The sequence below is a fragment of the Brassica napus genome, chromosome A9 (genome assembly GCF_020379485.1).
Source record: "Brassica napus cultivar Da-Ae chromosome A9, Da-Ae, whole genome shotgun sequence".
NCBI lineage: Eukaryota > Viridiplantae > Streptophyta > Magnoliopsida > Brassicales > Brassicaceae > Brassica > Brassica napus.
The window spans coordinates 2,640,931-2,655,766 of NC_063442.1; the positions used below are offsets into that span (position 1 = coordinate 2,640,931).

Here is a 14,836-nt window from a genome sequence, read left to right on the forward strand (position 1 = left end):
GTATTATTTTTCAGATCTATTTTTTTTGATAGAGTAGACTTCATTTGAAATCTACTTAAAACTTACGGCTGGTAGACTTCAAATGAAGTCTACTAGCCTTGAATTTTAAGCAAATTTCATTAGAAGTTTACTCAAATATGATTTTAATTTTTATCTTATTTTTTAAAATTTTATTTTATTTTGCAGGTATTCTCTTCCAATATTTTCAAATCATCTTCCCAAAAATGTAAGCTTTCCATATATTCATTATAAGATATTTTGTGTTTATAATGAACTAAATTTATAGATTCATACATTATCTTTTTGCTTTGTTACAAGGATGACAAAAAACCATTTTTGAAATATTTTCCAGAACAAAGTATTTTCAAATTTTCTAAATGCACACTTTTAAATATGAAAATTTTCCATTAGTGTAGACTTCAACTAAAGTCTACTAAACAATAACTTTACGTAGACTTAATAAAAAGTCTACTAAAATATGATTTTATTTTTTATCTTATGTTTTTCTCATAACTCTATCTTATTTGGCAGGTACTTTTTCCAAGACTTTATTTGAAGCATCAAGATTATGAAAAATCAAACATACTCAAGAATAATTTTTAATATATTGCTCTGTAATAACTTTCATAATAAAATATTAATTTTTAAATAATTTTTTAATGCATAATCTATAAACATTGTATTCATTTTTAGTTGTTTTCACTTGTATGATATTATTAATTTTTTGTTAGATATCAATTTTTTCACAAGATCTAACCAACCAAACAAGTAAAACCACCATAAGCTAAAATAATAACTAACACACATGTGAGAAGAAGAAAATCTATACAAAATTTTCCCAAAAATTTTCAAGAATAATACTAATCAAAACAATTTGCAATAAGTATCAAGTGTATAATTATAACACATTAAATTGTGAAATTCATCCAAGACCATTAAAATTTTACTAACATACACTGTAAAATAATTAAATCATGAAAAAATATGATGAATAATACACAAATACACTTTTAATAGAATTTACGACGTAGACTTCAACTGCAGTCTACATTTGTAGATTTACAAAAACGTCTACACTTATTATTTAACATATAGTCAATCCAAATTTTTTTAGTGTATTGGCGCAGGCTTGATACACAAAGGCGTACAAAGTGTGTCTTAGATAACTCGATCAAGTTCCGTACTTGTCGATTATTCGTGACAGGCATAAGAGGAGTATATTCCTATTCGGAGTCATTTGTTTTAAATGATGTTTGGTAAGGAATAGGTTAGCACCATCTTCTCAATTTTGTTGTCCAGATCATAATCTTCTTGTGTCATTTCAAGAAGTTTACCATGTGTACAGCCATCATGCACAAGGAACATTCTTCAACCTTTCCGATTCTTCATCTTTTTCGAATATTTTGTCACCCAAAATGTCTTTGGCCCATACTTCACACTCGCTCTAAGTTTCCAACCACATCCTTGAACACGACACTTAGCCACATACAGAGTTTTTGTTGTCTTATATGCTGAAAATGTAAAATTATATTCCACAGTCACCGACTTCAGCTTTGAAACAAGCTCAGCCTTACTAGCAAAACTATAAACGAAGACTTAGAAATACGTCTACAATTATTAGCTAACAACATTGTCAAATCAAATGAATTATACCTTCATAATTATAAAAAAAAAATTATTTTCAAAATCACTCAAACCCATTAGGATTAACTAACACACACTGTCAAACAAAAAAACTAGAAAAAATTTAATGAATAATACACAAATTCACATTTTTATAGATTTTTCTATGAAGACTTAATATTTAGTCTCTGAAGATGTTGACGTTCTTTTCAGTTTACAGACGTAGACTGTCAAATAGGTCTACTCTTTGGGTTGGTTTTTGCAATTGACCATTTTACGGGTTGCTTTCTATAGTTGAATAAAAGTTGTAATTTTGTACATGTAGACTTTCATTTCAGTCTACAATTTAAAAAGTTACTTTTTGCAATTGACCAGAATTCATCCAAGATTTGACTTTCAGAACTAGACTTCATATGCAGTCTACATGTTTGAATTTTTTTGAAAGAGGTTAGTTTTGCAATTGACCAAGTTTGACTTCAAATCAGTAGATTAAAATGAACGTCTACGGGTGTGTAGACTTCTTGTGAAGTCTACTCTCAAATCCGACGGGTTGGTTTTGCATTTGACCAAAATAAAAAAGTAGACTTTATACGCAGTCTACATTTTTTTTTTAAGATAAGAAGACTGCATATGAAGTCTACAATTTAATAAATTTTTGATTGCTTTTTAAACTTTTTGGTCAAACACAAAACTAACCTATTCCACGAAGTCAAAGTTTTGGTCAAATGCAAAACTGACCTTTTATAGACTTTGTTGGCAGTCTACATTTTGTAGACTTCCGTTGAAGTCTATTTTGAAAAGTCAAAAGTTCGGTCAAATGAAAAACTAACCTCTTTTAGGTAGACGTCTTAGTAAGTCTACCGAAAGTTTTATTTTTGTTGTCAAAGGTAAAGACGGAGACTACTGGGGAAGTCTGCGTTAGAAAAAAAATTTGTCTGCTCAATTGCAAAACTAACCCGTGCGTTGACAAATAGACTGCATCGTAAGTCTCCACGGAGGCGTAGACATACAAAACAGTCTACCGTCGCGACACAGATCTGAAAAAGAACGAAAACCATGTAAATAGTTACATTTTTCATGTGTAAAGCTTGTTTCCAACCTTTTCAACCGTCCAAACTCCAAATATGAGCAAAAAGAAGCATCTTTAACGATTCACTAATGAAGAAACTCGAAAATATGAAGTTTGTGATTATGAAAATGATAGTTATGAGAGTTTTTTAGATGGAAATGTAGAGGAGATGAGAGAAAATGAAGTTTTTTGGGTTATAATGAGAAAAAAAGTGGTTGAAAATTGAATTCTAGAGCTTTAGAGCTCAAAAATGGTGGTTCATGGTGGTTGGAAAAATTGATGATGATGGCATTTTTGTAAATAAGAAGAAATGGTTAGGGTGTATTTGATTTTTTGTTAATTTCGAAATTAATAAAAAAATAAATAAAAATGGCAATTTTGTGAATAATTCAAAAACATAAGGATAGTATGGAAATTTTATTGATGAATAGTATGGACAAAAAAAAAAGGGTTGGTTTTGGATTTGACTTGAAAATATGGGTTGGTTTTGAAAAACACCCGATTTTAAAATATAATTTAGAATCAGCATTTGAATAACAAATAAATTATGTTTAGATTTAAATTTTATTAAAATACATAATTGAATAACACCACATAAATTTTAATTATTTGTGTCGATTCCTTGACAAAAAGTTAGAGCATAATTTTTTTTAATGTAAAGCAGACAAGACACAAGATCGATATAAATTATTTTTGAAGTTAATTTTGAATCAAAAATTATTTTTAATAAAATATTATAGGCAAAAATAGAATTAGATTTGACATGTGATTGCCAAAGGTTTAAACTTTAAAAGGATACAAAACCCTATCTCCCTGTTCTGCCTTGACAACTTCACAGAGAGCCGCCATCAAAAACCAAAACCATCGACTAAAAATGTCTACCGGAGATGCAACTCACACGTCGGTGGCCGAGAGAGGCACAAGAAAGAGGAGAGTCGGCTTAAAGAACGGCGGAAAGTCAAAGAACAAGAAGCAAAAGACACGACCTCCTTCCTCCGACAGGTTCAAGCTCACGCAGAAGAAGCAAAAGCTCTTTCAGAAGCGAGCAAGAGACTACAACTCAGACGACGAAGAAGAAGACGAATCTAAGAAGGCGCCAGAGGTAACCATCCGCGAGAAGATATTCTCTGATGCTAACATGGGACCGAACTACGACGAAGTCGAAGAGGAAGAAGATGGTTCGGACAAGGACGAGAACTCTGATGGGGAGGATCACGGGGAGATTCAGTCTGGGATCACTAGGTTCGCTGCTGATGATGGATGTAATGCGTTCAAGATGGCTTTTAAATCTATCATGAAGAGTAAAGGAGATGATGCTTTGGTGAGAGAGATATTAATTCTATTTGCTTTAATATATTTAAAACAATGTTTGAGAAATAGTTAGGAGGTGGTTAGGCAGTTCAAGATTATTGTTTAGAAGGGCGCCTAGACCGATTTTTTTTGAATGCCTGATTTTTTGAACACCTGAGTGTTGGTTAGACATCAGGATTATTATTGTTTAGACGGGTGCCTAGACCGTTTTTTTTAATGTGTAGACCGATTTTTTGAACTCCTAGAGGATATTTTAAAAAAAGCTATTTGAAAAAAATGTTTTATTCTGATCCGATTTGCCGAGTAGGTGTTTCCTAAACCGATTTTTAGAACACTGATTAAAACTTGTGGAGCAGGGTCCTGTTTTATCAGCACAGAAGAATCTAATAGCTCAGAAGCTAGCTGAAGAGGAAGCTGAGAAGAAGGCTAAGGGTCAGGCTAGAAAGGCAAAATATTTGGTACGGTTTTTGGTTTGCTTTACTCAGTAAACTATTCTTGTTTTCTCTGTGTGTTTGTGGTTTTGATGAATGAGTCAATGTAACAATGTGTTAAAAAGGTTGCTGAGAAAGGACATGTTAAACCTGCTAACCATTTGGAGTCTCATGAGAAGGTTCTTATAGGTGTTGCTACTAAAGGAGGTAAGGTTTCCTCAATGCTGAAGATTGTTTGGTGTTTTTCTTCTTTGATTACTGACTCTGTTTTTGTTCCATGAACTCCTGGAATCACAGTGGTCAAGCTTTTTAATGCTGTAAGTTTGTTTCTAATTCCGTTTTTATAGCTTGATTAGTCTCTTAGAGTGATTCCTTTGACTCAAAAACTTTGTTTTTTTTTCAAACAGGTAAACAAGGCTCAACATGCTCAGAAGGGGTTGAATGCTTCAAGGTCAAAAGATGCTAAAGGTAAAGTCCATAGATATTGATCTTTAGCATGAACCTTTCTGTGTCAACCGTTTTATGTTTTCCCTCTAAATCTGTTCTGTTGGAACATACATCAGTGTTAAAGAAGCGAAGAAAAGAAGCATTCTTCTCGGAGCTGGGGAAAACACCTAGATCAGACTCCAAGGTTTGGCATACTCTACATTGTCTTCTACTCTCTCTGTGTATGCTTTAGTTGAACATATAAGCAAGTTAGCCTGTCTTGATCTGCTTTTATACCGTGGACGAACGTGTAAACAACGTAGTTTCATTAGTAAGAGCTGTTAGCTATAAGTGTATTCTTGGTAATTTACTGGTGAGATTCCGTCGGCAGGCTCAAAAATCTTCAAATGCCAATGAAGAAGAAGCTCCTGCATGGGCTCCTCTACGTGACAACTACATGTTAGCAAACCCAAAGCTGAAGGACTGGGACAAAAAACAGGTATCACTTCATTCATATCCACAGTTCTGGAACCACTTTGCCTCTTTGCCTGAGGACTTGTGATTGTATGTCTGCAGGAAACAAACGAGGGAGATGATTTTGCTGCTATGTCAGGAGATGAGAGTTATGAAGATTGAGTTACCAGTTGTTTGTAGTACGTGCAGCTTTTTATTTGATCAATATGAATGAATTCTGTTTTGTTTTTTTGGTAGTGCAAAAGAAACTTGAAAGCAAAGATAATGTAACATCAAAGATATAAAAAAAGAGTTATGATTCTTGTGGTTGGCTTTAGAGAAAAAAAAGTAAAATTCTAGTATATTGTTAACCAATACAGAACTATAATAGAACATGGCCTCTCTGGTACTGTAGTTTTTCCTACATGATTGGTAATAAATAGTGCACACAGATTTAGAAATATACATTGCAATAGATTAAAATTTCAAAGGTTCCTGCTCCTCAGTCTGGTGAAGAGCCTCACTGTGAAGACTAGCTTCTCTGCCATGAGGGCTGCATTCTATGAGACAATGCGGAAAAGACGAGCAAACCTATCGGTGCCTTACCATTGCAACGTTTTGGAGCCAGTCTTTCAAGTGGCGCGGGATTGCTCCCTCTATGGAGATGGGATCGAATGTGTGCAGCTGTGTCTCTTCGTTCCTCTGGAAGTGAGGAGTAGAGAAAGCAACAGGGTATAGAATGCCATCGAGGCCCCTAGGCAAAAGCTGAGAAGAAGTTCAGACTTCAATGAAGAATAGAGTTTCTACTTTCATTATAAAAATTTCTTTTAGCTAGTATATATTCTCTCTTTTTAAAATGCATGTTTCTTGTTGGACTACACTGATTTGGTTTGAACATATATAATTTTTGTTCATATTAGTTATTAAGATATAAACTTAAAATAATTACAGTAAATATGAATATATGATACATGATTAAATGTTAATATATATCAAATATAAAATATTAACTAAATTTTTGTTCATCTAGTTCATAAACTTAGGTAATTTTAATGGTTTTATCTGGTTCAACAATATTAAAATCCAATCAGATATATGACCCGTTCATGGTCAAATGGTGTTCATGGTCAAATGGTCTGATTTTGAAAACATTTTAGGAGAGATCGAATATCTTTAGATTCACAATGTATTCAAAGATCTTATGATTCTTTTTGCCATACAGTTTCTCAATTTAAGCAAAACCGATTTCAATTCAATCGGGTAAATTTTGTTTATTGCATTCAGGATTTCTTGTATAGATATTTGAAACGACTAAAAATTACTGATGTTATTTTTCAAACAAATACCAATACACTGATTAGATGATTTCATCTTGGACATATATTTATTCAAAAAAAAAAACACATACTTATCTTTCACAACAACATTGTCTTTTTGCACAATGTCCTAACCAATGTTTTTAAACCCGACCCGGACACTGAACCGTATGACTTACCGGGTTATTGGGTCACTGGGTCGACCACGGGTAAACTGCAGGTTATAAATAAATTAATTTTATTATATAATAATATATTAGCTATGAAAATAAAAATATAGAAACTAAAGTTTAATATTTTCTAAATGTTTAAAAAAAAAAATAGTTTGGATATATATATATATATTATGTTTAAAAACATTTAGGAAATATTTAACTTTAGTTTATATATAGTTTTATTTTCATTTGACATACAATATATCAAAAAATAGTTTAGATTATTTAAATTTTTTTGTAATAAAGTAAGAGTTATGACATTTAAAATAAATCAAAACATAAGAGTCATAAATATTTGAATGTCTAATGTGAATAATAAATTACACTTCAAATCCAAAATAAACTAAAAGTAAAAGATCATTGTAATAAATTGTCAATAACTAAAATAAACTAACACCAAATCACATCAATTAATTTTGGTTCTCTCTACCATCGTTTACTTCATTTTCTTCATATGGCATAGTAAAATCTTCACCAAAATCTAGAAATCACAAATATAAAACTGAAAAAAGAAAACCTAACTTTTTTTTGTCAGCACTCAGCACCTAACTTCCTAATTGGAAATTTAGAATATAAAATATAATCTAAAAATAAAATTAAAATTTTTTAAAAAATTATTTATTGGTTCAACCGGTGGTTTAACCGATATCGGGTTTCGGGTTTTAGTGGGTTTTAGCGGATTTCTAGATAATGGGTTTTTCACAAAATCTAAACCGGATTTTTTCTGGGTCACCGGGTTTACCGGTTCAACCGCGGGTCCGGATCGGGTTTCAAAACACTGGTCCTAACTTATAACCCCATTTCCTACAAAACTCATCGCAACCTATTACCTCTCTTTATTCACACGGTTCTGAGATGCTGAAGCATACTACCTACTTTATTTCTCCATAACCTATTTATATATATAATTAAATTAATATGTACATTAATTAATCAAAATATTTAAAAATGGGAGTACAAAGATAAAACATTAAGGGTATGATTAATGCAGGTTTTTTAAGGAGAGTCTTTTATCGAATATAAGAGACGTCTCTTAGCTTTTAACTAAAAAAACTAAAAGATATATTTTATATCTCTTATTTAGGAGACATTTTTTAGTTTTTTTAGTTAAAAGCTAAAAGACGTCTCTTATATTCGCTAAGAAACCCTCCTTAAAAGACATGCATTGGTATCAGCGGCAGCCGGCAGCAGTAAGACCACAATGAACAGAAAATACGATAAAAAAAATAGTAAAAACAAATGTGATTAAAGTCTTTGTTGTGATAGCCATTTTTAATATCAATATAAGATATTCTCTTTTAACTTTTTATGATTTTTCTTCACACATTCTGAGTGTATATATAATAACACAAACATACATTTTGAGAAGTATATTCTTAGTCAAATATAAAATATACTCTTTCCTTTCATTTCTGTAAAGATATTTAGTCATAACATACTCATAGAAACATATGGTACCGAATGTTTAGATTTGAACAATGGTGTGATACCTATTTTGGTAAACAAAAGCAAATAATTGACTAAAGAACGAAAAGTATCATAATAATGTAAATAATTAAAGTATAATGTGAAGACTTTGTCGGTTAGACCAAACAACTAAAAATTACAAGAGACACTAGAGCATTTCTATTGAGATGTTCTCATTAGCATAATCTCATAATTCGTTTTGTGGTTAGGGATTGTGTTTTATCATCTCCAAAAATCCTTGTGTATTGTGAAAATCTTCTTTTCCCATTAGAAAGAGGTGACTAGGTAATCTCTCGACATCTGGACCAGTTATTAATATCCAACTCATAATTGGCGAATTCGTAGGTCCAATGACACCAAACTTAAAAAAAAAGAATTAAAAAATCCGATAATTATCCTATTGAGATCTATTTCGATTCTTATAGATTTTGACAACATGCCGTAAAACATCCTTTCCAGCGGAAATCAAATTAGGGGTACGATGGAACCAACTTCAAATCCTAAACCACCGACCCAATGTTATTGTAAAAATCTTAAATGACACAAATATCTAATTTCACGGCATCTATTCCGGTTATCACATAACTTATCAACTGAGATTTAAATAAAAAGTGATTTAATAAAAAGCCCTAAAACATTGCTATGGTGTTAACATTATCTCACTCAAGTTTCCAAGCATAAAGAACCAAACAAAACTCATGCAACGTCCCATAACCACTCGACGCCGAGTTATAACGACTCAAAGGACTACTCCCTCCACCACTATCTCCTCCTTCCTCCGCATCACTAAAGAACTCATCCACCATCGCTCCAACCACCACAGGCTTAAACAAAAACAGCCCTGACCTCGTCGTCGTCGACTCTGAGCTTCCAAACAACCAATCGTGCACATCGTAGTACACCATCACCGGAGTCTTATCCACCAACACCATCTGGTTCCCCCTAAACTTCCACTGCAGATTCTTCACGTGCACGACCACGACCCCGTCCACGCTTATCCGCATCTCCGGATCTTTCTCCTCCATCACAACCACAACCTCATGCTCCTTCCTTTGTTCATCGAATCTTGCCCTCGTCGAAAACGTTTTCTTCCCAAACACGCTTTCTTTCTTGAAATATATAAACCCTTCCACCAGCGCGGGTCTTGACTTCGTCCTCTTGTACGCTTTATGTTTTAAATCTCCCAGCAACAAAACAATCTCTTCATCCGACACAACGGCCACGTAATATTCCGACACCGGCTCGGGGCTACCGTTTCCCGACAACTTCGCCGCCCTCAGATCCCAGAAAACCTCCACGAAGGTTCCTTCTACGTCGAATGATTTTGACCCTCTTTTGCTCCAGAACTGCCACGGCTTCACGAGATCGATCTTGCAGCAGTAGTTCATGTCCTTGTCCAAACTCGAGATCATGACGGTGAGGGAATGGTTCATTAGATTCTTGGACCACAAAACGGTCACGTTTCGGAAGAATCCCGCCACGTGAGCTTGGTAACCGCACGTGACTGTGCTGTGAGGCGTGGGGGTCGCGGCCGACTTGAGTTGCGCCACGGTCTTTGTCGTGTCTGTTATCTTAGCGGCAAACGCCGTCGGGTTGCTTCCGAGAGATGGGATACGAAAAGATAACATTTTTTTTTAATAGAAACAAAACCTAATTTCCTATAAAATATATAACAAAATAACAAAAGCCTTGAGCAACTGCATAAAACGGTAATGATTTTCCTCTATTAAGAAAAAAAAAGGCTTATGAGAGATCGTTATTACTTTTTTTTCTAGAAGATTGTTCAGTTTGTTTGATTCAGCTGAGAATAGATAGATTTTTTTTGAGTATTGGCACGTGAGAGAGCGAGAGAAAGATGTTGAGAGGCTGTTTGATGGAACACCGTTAAAGGAGTCTATATTTGATACTACATGTTAATATTGGCAACGTAGATAAAAAAAGGCTTCGTGAAGTTCAAATAAAACGTGTTTCATATAAATGAATTCTTTATTTAGCTTCTCAAAACCTTCACGGTTCCAAGATCATCTATCTCCTAATTGGAGTCACCAATTATCGGTTACATACCAGGGACTGTTGTGCTGTCTTGTTTGTTCTTTAATCTTGCACCAGTCATGTTTCTCCACTTGTCCTTGAGATCAGATGGAGTACGTGTTTCGTGGAACACCTTCTGTCCCATTTCAAGAATTTTCCTCCATGGAATGTTCTTCTTTGCTTCTGCTGAAAATTTCTCCACTCCCACCTGAGAGCAGCCAACACATTATCAAACCAATAATTCTAATCCACTTCATGAAAAAAGTGTTTATACCTTCAGCATGTATTCTTCTTCAGGCGTCCACAATAGCCTCCTTTTCTGATCCATCTTAAATATCGGAATGTCCCTGCACATTCATGAGGTAACGTGGATGTGAGATAAGAGACAGCAGTTCGTTGTTAAATAAAAAAAGGGAACAACCTCACTGTCTTTGAGTTATCCACTTTGGTTGTTCTGCTATCTTCTCTCTGGTGGTTCTTCATCATCCCTGGCGGGGAGGTTACTACTAACGCCAATGAAGTAATATTCTCAACCGCATCTTCTCCATTCGGTTCGTTAGTTGATCCATTTGATGAGACGTCACTATCGAAAGCATTCAGTATCAACCGTCTTTTTCTTCTCCGCTTCTCGCTCTGTTGGACCTGATCGTGTTCTTTTCCCGAAAACGATTCTTGCATAGACAAAAACGGTGAAACATCTCTCTCTTTCCCAGCATCTGCATTGCCTCTAGTTTGATCTCCAGCTGCTTCGTCATCCTCATCGTCTAGAAAATTTTCTGTAACTACTCTCTCTTCCTCATCTACCACTCTATCAGTACACACTTCAAAATTCTCTTTTTCTCCTTCTGATTGATCGGTTTCCTCAACCAATGCTGCCATGTCCTCACCTCTTGATTCATCAGAACACTTCTCATCCACTTCTACCTCCTGATCACTTACAATGTCTGTAGTGTCCACTGAATCCTCTTGACCCTTGCTTCTCATCTCTTTGTCTAGATACTTGAACACCGCCATTTCAGCTCCAACGGCCTTCTCTTTCAACCGTATAGACTCCACTGCTAGAATCTGAAACCAGCAGTAAGGACAAAACGGATTTGCAGGATCCTCACTACCGAACTCAGCCTTCAAACACTCGTCATGAAACCAAAGAAGACAGTCAGCGCCACAACAACGGTACACCAATTCGTCTGAAGTTTCACATACGATGCAAGCCTCTAAGCTCAACGGCTCACTTGTCCCAACACAGTGACGCTTCTTATCCCTTCCATCAAACGTATCTGTAACAATCTCGACATCATCATCGCCAATTTCAATCTGCGGAGGATACCGTTTGTTGCTAACTCCTTGATTAGCTTCCTCCTGTGAGAATACATCAGATCCAACGGTAAGGATCTAATCAAGAAGATCTGGAATATTTGATATTGATCATGACCGTTAGATCTAGGTCGATCTTGGAGATCTCCCAAACGAATAGTGGAGATAAATTAGCGAATCAGAGGCTTTATCAGTTTTGAGTTCAGCAACGAAAAGAGAGAACGCGAAGAGGTAACGAAACTACTAGAAGCTTCGAATCTTCGATTTTCCACATACAGAGTCAAAATCCAAGTCATCGTGAAATCTAATTTCGATTCTAAAAAAGGGGGAGAGCAGTTACCGGAAGCGAAGCGGGGGATGGATGATAGGGATCGAGAGACTTGCGCGAAGACCTAATCGGAAGCGATTTCGATCTCGTCATGAATCTTCTTCTCATCAGTCTCTCGGCTTCTTCCTTTTTCGCCCTGTGAATTTCGAAATTGAATAAGTATCGTCTAGTGATGAACAGTGTGCGTGCGTGTGTGTATTCTCTCGGTTTTATAGTGTTTGAAGAGGAGAAGCGTAGCGAGGAAGATTGGGTTTTTGAAAACTGATTGCGTTGGGAAAGAAAATGAGCCAACTTATTTTGGTTGGTTATTGACTTTGCTTCGTTAATGTTTTCATTTTTCGAATTTGATAAGAAAGTAATTGGAATTTTGAATTTTGAAAATTTTGAATTTTCGCTAAATAAGTAAGTAATCAAACATAGATAGTGTGTAAACTATATCCATGAATCAAAATTGGAATTTTTATTGCAAACTATTGCAATTTCTTACAGATTATAGAACTAAAGTTTAAATGTTTCTATAGTGGTTAAAGTTTAAAGGTTTCTACACTCATGTGTGGGGTTCGAATCCTACACTATGCAAATCCAGATTTCAAGTCAGTATTGTCGGTTGTCGAATCGTCTATTTAATTTTTTTTCATATCATAATTGTAATATCATAATAAATCAGCGTTAAAAAAAATTAGAATTTTTATAAGTTTCGATTAGATCCGAAATTTCAATTAGGATATTTGTAATTATATCGATCAAAACAAATATTAATACTTGATAGTATTTTTTATAACAGGGTAGATCACATATACTTAAAGGTTTGCTTATATCTAATGATATGTAGTCTATAATATCATCAACTATATGCACATACATTTCAACATCAAAAAGATTTGTCTATTTCACTATGGTGTGCAGTGGCTAAATTTTTCATTGCTACCCCTAAGAATGTAGTAAGAGCCTTTGTAGCCTACTTCATTCACCTTTCTTCCTTCAAGAAAATTTCAACACCACCCCATGCCATTTTGTCCCAGAGAAAGACATTGTGCATGTAAGCATGTTGGAGATTGTTAAAACATAGAAGGATTCAAATGCATGCAGATCTTGTGAAGAAGTTATGTTGTTAACAAGTTTATCAACTGCATTACATTCATCTGCTCCTCAAAGAATGACTTCTTGTCATCAACAACATGAAGACTTGATGCCCATTGTTGCAAGATACCTTCAACTCTGCTATATAGAACATCAAGAACTCTCTAGGATAAACCTTCAAATAAAAACCTTCAAATTTTGTTGTTTTTTGGTCATTCACTCATTCACTTGGATAAATCTTATTCCCATTTTTATATTAATTTATACAAAATATTTTGTAAAGTATAGAATTTCCATTAATAGAGTTTCTAAACCTTATATTGTATAGTCCTTATAGAAACAGGATTTGCGTAAGTTGGTAAGATAATGGTTAAAGTATATTTAGATAAACATAGATTAGATTAGAGTTTGATATTATTGGTAACGTGTATAATATAATAGAGAGATAAGTCGATACAATACTATCAAGATTCTAAAAGCTCTTCTTTGCTTTACACTCCACGGAAGATGCAGAACCATAACTCAGAGATCTCTTCTCTGCCACCTAAGAACCCTTCTTCCAACGGAAGGAGATCAAGAGGTTCTCTCTCTTTCTTTTGATTCTATTGATATTTATAATAACTTCAACACTTTTGCTTGTAATGAAAAATTGCTATCTACAAAGTGTGTGTGGTTGTATTCTTGGCTAAAAGTAAAGAGTTAATAAAAATAGATTGGATTAAACAGGAAGCTCCCATAGCAACGAAGGGCAGACAAGCAAGCCTGTTGCATCTAGTTTCCAGATGGAAGACTCTTCTCCAAGGATTATATTTCGAGAGGGTTGCTTTACGAGTGCAGGTTATCAGCTTCTGAGTAACCGTATGTATTCTAAATTCAGCCTTTAAATCAAATTGTGACTTCTGTTCAGTCTCATTGATCCTAGATTACTTTTGCTTCAGCTGGTGACTGGACTTAATACTAGCCTGTTTAAGAAGCTAAGTGCATTATCTATGTGCCTCTTGTGGAACTTTTTGAACTGAGTTGTATAGACCTTTTATGTACTATGGTGAAAATAGTATAAATATTGTGAGCTAGGATATTGTTAAAGAGTAACATTAAATATAGGAACGGTTGACTAGTTGGTTGTGGTTTGGGACCTTGAGAGACTTGGGAGGGATACAAGGCTCTAGAATTCATCCCTGGTCGTGTAATAAAGGAAGTTTCACTTTCTGAACCTAGCAACGTTCTAGTGTCATCCTTTGTTGTAGTAGTTGCTATGTGTATGTGTGTGTCACATATTCAAGAGCTTTAATATTATATGATTGTAGGTTGGGCAGCTGCAATGCATCTATACAATGACCCTACGGTTGATGTGTCTGGTGAGTTTAAGTCTCTAAAGAATATAATTTAATCTTTCGGAATTTTTGGTATACAACCAATTGTTTCTTCCAAGAAGTATGATATAACTATGTTCTAATCTTCTATAGAAAGACCAGTGATGTATCATGGTGGAGATGTGTTGAACGAGGCAAAACCATTACAGATACAGGCTTCAGGCAAGCAAGACATTACCTCCACCAAAGTTGCCAAGTGATTACATAACTAAGCTCTGTCGTGGACTGGCTGAATCAAAGGTCGTCAAGTTCTAAACTGGTGCAGCGTCAACGTCCATTACATATTGAACTTTTTCGGTTTTTTCTTTTTCTTTTTCTTTTATTTGGATTTTGAGTTCTGATTTTGTTTTAGCTAAAGTAGCATTATACGTATAGATGTTTCCAGTTCCACATCCACAA

At 34.6% G+C, this 14,836-nt stretch overlaps 4 protein-coding genes across 4 annotated transcripts; 2 read left to right on the top strand and 2 right to left on the bottom strand.

Annotated features, from left to right (window-relative positions):
• The first annotated feature begins 3,473 nt into the window (after positions 1-3,473).
• Positions 3,474-5,634, top strand: LOC106365821 (RRP15-like protein). Its single transcript, XM_013805319.3, has 8 exons — positions 3,474-4,013; positions 4,360-4,461; positions 4,560-4,641; positions 4,732-4,751; positions 4,842-4,902; positions 4,998-5,065; positions 5,252-5,359; positions 5,437-5,634. The coding sequence occupies exons 1-8, from the start codon at positions 3,567-3,569 to the stop codon at positions 5,494-5,496; spliced, it is 948 nt and encodes a 315-aa protein (XP_013660773.2). The 5' UTR covers positions 3,474-3,566; the 3' UTR covers positions 5,497-5,634.
• Positions 5,635-8,907: 3,273 nt separating this feature from the next.
• On the bottom strand, positions 8,908-9,953 carry LOC106365820. Its single transcript, XM_013805318.3, has one exon. It carries the CDS (start codon positions 9,937-9,939, stop codon positions 8,971-8,973), a length of 969 nt encoding a protein of 322 aa, XP_013660772.1. The 5' UTR covers positions 9,940-9,953; the 3' UTR covers positions 8,908-8,970.
• A 232-nt stretch (positions 9,954-10,185) lies between these two features.
• LOC106365819 lies at positions 10,186-12,311 on the bottom strand. Its single transcript, XM_013805317.3, has 4 exons — positions 11,997-12,311; positions 10,764-11,701; positions 10,617-10,689; positions 10,186-10,550 (listed from the first exon to the last, which is right to left on the bottom strand). The coding sequence occupies exons 1-4, from the start codon at positions 12,090-12,092 to the stop codon at positions 10,368-10,370; spliced, it is 1,290 nt and encodes a 429-aa protein (XP_013660771.2). The 5' UTR covers positions 12,093-12,311; the 3' UTR covers positions 10,186-10,367.
• A 283-nt stretch (positions 12,312-12,594) lies between these two features.
• Positions 12,595-14,660, top strand: LOC106362601. Its single transcript, XM_013802473.3, has 4 exons — positions 12,595-13,644; positions 13,791-13,922; positions 14,372-14,422; positions 14,531-14,660. Exons 1-4 carry the CDS (start codon positions 13,572-13,574, stop codon positions 14,635-14,637), a joined length of 363 nt encoding a protein of 120 aa, XP_013657927.1. The 5' UTR covers positions 12,595-13,571; the 3' UTR covers positions 14,638-14,660.
• The last annotated feature ends 176 nt before the right edge of the window (positions 14,661-14,836 follow it).